Source organism: Clinocottus analis, unplaced genomic scaffold (genome assembly GCF_023055335.1).
Source record: "Clinocottus analis isolate CAN_PGR_092001 unplaced genomic scaffold, fCliAna1.0.p SCAF_7, whole genome shotgun sequence".
NCBI lineage: Eukaryota > Metazoa > Chordata > Actinopteri > Perciformes > Cottidae > Clinocottus > Clinocottus analis.
Window position 1 is genome coordinate 704,516 of NW_027176229.1, and position 6,844 is coordinate 711,359.

Here is a 6,844-nt window from a genome sequence, read left to right on the forward strand (position 1 = left end):
GCGCTTACAATCCTCTGAACTAAAAGAACTGAAGGATGTGATTTGTGATCTGTAACAATTTGTCACTTTGATACAATTTGGACTCCAGTAATATAATGTTTATGTTGTAAGGTAGGTCAATTCATTCCACCTGCGCTCGGGCCTGCTGGGCTGTGCGCTCGGGCCTGCTGGGCTGTGCGCTCGGGCCTGCTGGGCTGTGTGGTGCCAACACGCCTCAGCCTGAGGCCGCGGCTCCGATGGATCGTTTGAGATGTTCTGGACATTACATCTTGGTCACAATGATGAATAAGGGAACAGCAGGCTGACGGGATCAGTCCAGGGATATATTGAAGGAAGATATGCTTCCTGGCAGCTGAAGGCTCATGAGCGAATATTTATACTTTTTGTCGTCTAAAGGTTTAGGATTATCTGTCCGGTTGAATATGGTTTTGGAGTTTCATTTATAAATAAAATCACTGGAAGGTTAACGACACACGTGTTGCGTTGGCTGTAGTTCCCCATCTCTGCTATGCTAATGATGTGCTAATGCTATGCTAATGAAGCTTTCCGCCTTGGTTGTGCGGGTGTTCAATGTATCTAGCATTGCTTTTCGTCCAGAGATGGATTGGTGCATTTATGCCGTTTTACCGTGGAGTTTACTGCAGAGAGCTTGATTACCGTTTCATATTTCTAGAAGAAGGAAGGCGTCTTTTACACCGTCCACGTGCTCTGGTGCCACCGTAGAGCACATTCCACAGAATAAAAGTTGCAGTGCAGTTTACAAAATAAAATGCAGTAGTGATGCAGAAATTGAATAATATCCTTGAATCTGGTAACACAACATGAGGCAACAGCAAACAAAAGTATTCAATCTGGATTTCAAGGAGCTAAAAGTCTGCGCCCAAAATGTGAAACCAAGTCCTTTGAAGACCATTAAGAAGCAATCAAGTGTCCAACATTTTGTTAACAGTGTTTTAAAGTGACTTAACTCACGATATATATTCAATATTTCTGTAAAAACTGGACATGTTGAGTAATTCATCGAAATATTAAAAAGTCCAACATAAGTAAATATGCACATTTGAATGTAGGTGGTCATTTTCCAAAACTGCCTTTTTTGATTTACAGATTATTTCACTGGGCAAATATTTCCAGGAGAACTAAATGTTCAGAGAACGGCCGCGATATGTAAATAATAAATACATGTTTTGAAAAATCTTTACTTTCAATACAAGACTATCATATTGTGCATGACTTTGCTCCTCTTCACAGCTTATTCCTCTCTCTGTGGGTGTCGAGACAAATGATAAGGAAACTTACATTTTGTGCCAAATGTTAACGTTTTTATGTCAACTTCACTAAAAAGGACTTCTTTGAATTCACCTTTTATCAGAAATTGTTTGTCGATCTCAAACTAATCGACTCCGTTTTGTTGGATGGAGACAGTGAAGGCAAATAGTTTTTTGACACCAGGAATGTTTATTGTTTGATGTCAGGCTGGAAAAAATAAATACAGTCGTCCTGCTTATGTGTATATGTGAGCCTGGGCATCTGTTTGTTCACCTGCAGGAGAAAATACAGGTTAAAAAAAGCTCAAACAAGTAAATTCACATTGAAGTACGTCACAATATCTTTTTTTCTTTCTAAAAAGAACGCAGTGCAGAGACGTCAGTGTTTTTCTTTTGAAATTCCCAGCTCGTGGGTTGTAATTACAACATCTGTGTCACATCCTGCAGAAAGCGGCACAGCCACTAAACTGCCGTTCAGAAATGCACAATTCTGTCTCCTTAGTAACTTAAACGTAAGTAAGACATAGAAATATGGAGGATTTTCCTGTCAAGAAGCAAGAATCTCCAGCTTTCTCACCTTTGTCAGTTGTTTGAGTTCAGGAATAACTCGATGTATCTTTCTCCTAAAAAAAAGAAGAAAAAAAATCAGAGAAATGTTCAGTTTTAAAACCCGACAGTGTCGAATCAACAGCACTGATTATGAGACCATTTAATATTGTAACAAAGAATGTGTATGGCTGTTTAACCCGTTGAATACTGTGGAACCAATGTTGACTCCAGACCTCCTTTTCATGTTTGAGTGTTTTTCTCTGTGTTTGAGTCGTCGTAGGAACCTCAAATTAATTCCAATACTTGTGTTTATTGTATTTATTTGTTCAGCAAAGGCTTGGGAAAAAAATGTATATCTGCAAAAAAATCGTCGATCGTAACTATGAACATCCAGCATCATATGAGCCAGATTCCCCAAAAATGCCTCCTGGAGCGTCAATAAGACACCTTTATGGAAAGATTAGGACCTAAAGAATCTGAATCTGCAACAACACTCACAATAAAACAAAGCCTTGGTTTGTCAGGAAGGAGTTTCAGTCAAAAAACTGTGTTGCTCGGTTAAAAAAATGGAAAGATTACGTATTTTATGCCAAAAGATTGTCTGAATGGGGCATGCTGGGACTTAAAATGGGAGCAGGAAGGTTTTCGCTCAGAGTTTCCAAAAGGTTAAAGCTCCCAGGCGGTCTCACCTATGTACGTCCTGTCTCGGGTCATGGCGCTTAAGGAGTCCTTGTGGCAGCTGAAGTGAACCTTGGCCTCTCCGCTCGGCCTCCCATCAGGACCGTACTCCATCAGGATCTTAGACACAGGGAGAGGAGCGAAGAACTGCAGGAGGAAAAACAAACAGTCATTAAGTTGAAAGTTTCACGTTAAAGTGACTTATAACGACGTAACCAGCCTCTTTTTAAGTTATTTATTCATGTATTTTTTTACCTTAACAATGTCTTCTGCGGCCACGTGGAAGGGAAGTCCTCTCATGTGGACGTAGTGAGCGGATCCTGATGGAGCACGTACTTCATTTAACAATAGATAATAATAAACTAATTTGTGCTCAAATTATGATTGTTTTGGTTGTTGCAAGAAAAAAACTTTTAGGTGAAGGTGTCAGCGAGCTGCTGATTATTAGGGTTTAAACCACAAGTTTCATCACTAAACAATATTATATTGTTTCTTTGGACAATATTACGATATTTGCTGAGATCACAAAGTTGCCACAGGACGACTTTAATTCATTTCTATTCAGCCCCATTGTTATTCTTCAACACAATCAGTTACATTTACACTATCGACTGACTACCAAGCTACTAAAATATGATCTGGCCAATTCAGTCCTGGTCTCGGAGGAAGTGGCTGACACCGATAAGCAATGGAAATTCCCAAATAAAGGCGTATCTTGAAGATTTCTACACTTTGCATTAATGTTACGGTTCCAGATAGATGAATCACATTACGCACCAAAGTCCCTCTAAGAAGGGAGAACAATAAATATCTGAGGAACAGTGTTTGAGCAACCAATTAGTATTTAAAAGTCTGATTTTATTGTTACACGTCTGAACCCATTGTCATTCCAGGAGGGAACAAATTAAATAGAACAGAAATCCCCTCACCAGCTTGGTTCTGCAGGCCGGTCCTGTTGGCGGTCTGCAGGTTGGCGTGAGGAAACACTGGATTGAACTTCTTGTTCCAATTCGTATGAATCTCGGCCTTTGTGCTGGGAAACACCTCGATGTATCTGCAAGTGCACAACCGTGGAGAGACACAGCGATGACTGGTGTCCCTCAGAGCGAGAGGCGTACGGCCTTCACGTAAGCGCGAGCGGCAGCCGACCTGTTTCCGATGACCTGCCGGTCTCTCTGCAGAGCTTTCTTCGCCGCTTCCTGGGAGTGGAACTGCACGTAAGCCGATCCGGAGTTCCTTCCTCTGTGGTCCCTGACGACGGTGATCCCGTTCTGCACTATGTCCAAACCTGAGGGACACAGACCAATTTCATTTTGGGTCATTTTATTGTCTCCTCTATTCGTTCTCTTTTTGGAATTCTTTTTTTTTTGAGGAACTCATCCATGTATAGATTAATTTAACCCAATCAAAAATACTTTGGGTAATTTATTTCAATACTCCATTTTACTTTGACTATTAATAGACGTCCTGAGGAAACTACATGGAGCGGTTTCTAACCACAGATCCAGTGCTTCACTGTAAATCTGATGTTGGGAGCAGTCTCTTTTTATTGCATTTTTTTTATTCCATTATATAAATTAAATAGCGATTAATGTAGGTGCACCGGACAATTTGCCGTCTTGAGCCTGACGTGAAAGCACGTATTGTTCTGTAGTTTCTGTTCTCAGCTGCCGCGAGTCGCTGAGTCGCCTCTCAAAGCTTCACAGGCGGTCAAACTACCTGCAGCCTCACGCTGCAAGCTCAGCAGACCCAGATTGAACATCAATCACGCAAAGCCGCCGCTGATACCTGTCAGCTGTCCTTCACATCTCCACCTCATTCAACCAGACGTCAGTGCACTTGTTCAACACAACACAGACTGGACTTTTCTCACTGAGGAAGAAAAGATTTATAAACTATATATGTATGTATGTTAACTTGCTGTTGCTCCAGAGTGCTGTTATATTGTCCTGATAACATTACTTTAAAATAAAAGCTGCAATACACTAGTTTTTACTTCATTATTAAATTTGGCGCATAATGCGATTAATTGCAGAAAAATCATGCGCTAAATTAGCATTCACTGTATACACTCATCTGGTTTTCTTTTTGTGCGTAGATATGTGCTAGGAATTCTAATGCCATTGTGATGTTCACATCACATAAATAAAGCAAAGTGTACCCAAAAAAAACTGGAAGATATCTTCTTCTGTGCAGGAGAAGGGGAGCCCTCTGAGGCGCACCACGTCGCTGTGGCCCGGTGTCTGCAGGAGGGCTTCTGCGTCGCTGTTCGTCACTTCACACACTGCAGGAAAAAATAACAAAAACACACACACACACACACACACACACACACCTGTTTTTATTTGTTCTTTACAATGTATTATTGTGTTAAAGTGTCACAGTAAACCCCCCGCATCCCGTCAGGACCCTGAAGCAGCTTAATAACTATCCATTTGGCAGATCATAATGTCCTCCCTCCCCCACCCCCCGAAAAAAGTATTTTGACTCCCTTGGAAAAACAAAGTCACGCACCTTCCACGTATCGCGGGCCGAGGTACTGCCGGTCCTTCTCCAGGGCTTTGCCCACGTCCTCCTCGTGCTCCATCTCGATGAAGGCTTGTCCCGACGGCCTCCCCAGATGGTCCACCATGAGATGGATCCCCTTCGCCCCGTCACGTATTGTGCACTCTGGAATTCGGCAACAAATACGGAAGACAATGTTTATTCTTCTACATGGTCTGAATGTTTAACTGGAGTGTTCTGGTGTTAGTGTTTTTTTTTAAAAATTTGTTGGACAATCAGGACAGTAAACACAACAATGTCATAGATGAGTACACTAAACAGCTTTTACCTTGAGACTTAGGTTTAGTAATTAAAGAGTTATGATAAAGATACAGTATGAACTGAGGCAGCATATTTTGATGCTATTATTCTACAAACAATTATTGCTTGTATAAAACAACTTACTGGGGTTAGAGGTAATTATTTCAATTATTGATTGTTTTCTTGATTCATTGTTTAATGTATTTTTATCTTTCATTTAACAAGCTTTCAAAAACACACGGAGCCAACAAAGTGCTGACAAACATAAAAGCATCCGTCACGTACAACGACAAGACTAGAGGTGCGACGCTTCTTCTTCCGAAATCCAAACTCTCACCCGAGAAGAACTCCAGGAGCTCGTGAGCGGTGCAGGACCAGGGGAGACCTTTCACATGCATGATGTACACCTCCTTCTTCTCCACTTCTGAATCCGACTGGTAGAACGGCAGCGGCGGGTAATCGTCTACGAAAGGTTCTCCCGCCTGGAAGACGTGGACGTTAATGAGACAATACAGAAAGGTTGTCAAAATAACCATGTTTTTTTTTCTCCAGGTATTTGACAGTCCAGTACACAGTTCTTCACCAGAAGCATGACAATAAACTGCAGCACTGAATGTTTGTTTAATACAGAGGCAATAATTCAACATTATTGTTCCTACATTTCATTGCTCCACCTCCACATTCAAAGGGATTGACACATTATTACATCACCAATTATATTATGAATCAACATATATTAATCTGACACCGTGCATTACGCATAATCTTACTTTTGGAGTACATTTCGATGATCAAACCAAAGTGCTGCTTCTGATCATCATCTCTGAATAAAGTTGTTAATACGGAAGGTGGAAGAAGTATTCAGATCGTACCGCAGTATGGGAAGCGAAGAGTGATGCATTATTGTTTACATCACTTGAATGTTGCAGCTATTTTAATAACTGTATGTACTTCCGGGGAAATTAACTTGTCACAGTAAATGTGTTGTTGATTTGCATGCTGCATTACTAATCTGAATCTGCAAAGTAATTAGAAATGTAGTAGAACTAATCTATCTGACTCCAAAACAGCAGTTCTGTTCAGTCACTTCCTGACCTCGGGACTAACCTTGGTACAGAACCGGTACTGGCTGCTTGTCACTGCGGACTGCAGCTGACACACTGCCCGGGTGGTTGATGTCCATGTCGGCTGCTGAGTCAAGGCGCACCGGGCCGACAACACGCTGCTGCTGCGTCTTATTTTGATATTTGTCGGGAACGTCGCCTGTCTGACTGCGACACACCGCTGCAGCAGAAACAAGAGAGATTTACTGCCGCGTGACATGTTGGTCGAGGCCCGCCAGGTGTAAGGAGATAAAAACAGGTGGTTTTAAGTCAGTTTCTCTCTTAATTTAATCGACGTATATTGCCCGTTTACAGGAAGCTAGACTGACTCACGTGGGTCAGTCAAGGGCAGAGCTCGTGAGGTTTAAGGAAGCTGACGGCTAAACGCTTTGTACTTCCGGTTACTTTTTCACAACAAAAGCCAAAACTTTCTACAGTTTG

General features: G+C 41.6%; 1 protein-coding gene across 1 annotated transcript; it reads right to left on the bottom strand.

Moving 5' to 3' along the window:
- Positions 1 to 1,426: 1,426 nt before the first annotated feature.
- grsf1 (G-rich RNA sequence binding factor 1) lies at positions 1,427 to 6,744 on the bottom strand. The gene is made up of 10 exons (XM_068566529.1): positions 6,408 to 6,744; positions 5,638 to 5,782; positions 5,010 to 5,165; positions 4,657 to 4,779; positions 3,645 to 3,783; positions 3,425 to 3,549; positions 2,751 to 2,815; positions 2,507 to 2,642; positions 1,846 to 1,891; positions 1,427 to 1,542 (listed from the first exon to the last, which is right to left on the bottom strand). The coding sequence occupies exons 1-9, from the start codon at positions 6,621 to 6,623 to the stop codon at positions 1,851 to 1,853; spliced, it is 1,146 nt and encodes a 381-aa protein (XP_068422630.1). The 5' UTR covers positions 6,624 to 6,744; the 3' UTR covers positions 1,427 to 1,542; positions 1,846 to 1,850.
- Between the last annotated feature and the right edge of the window lie 100 nt (positions 6,745 to 6,844).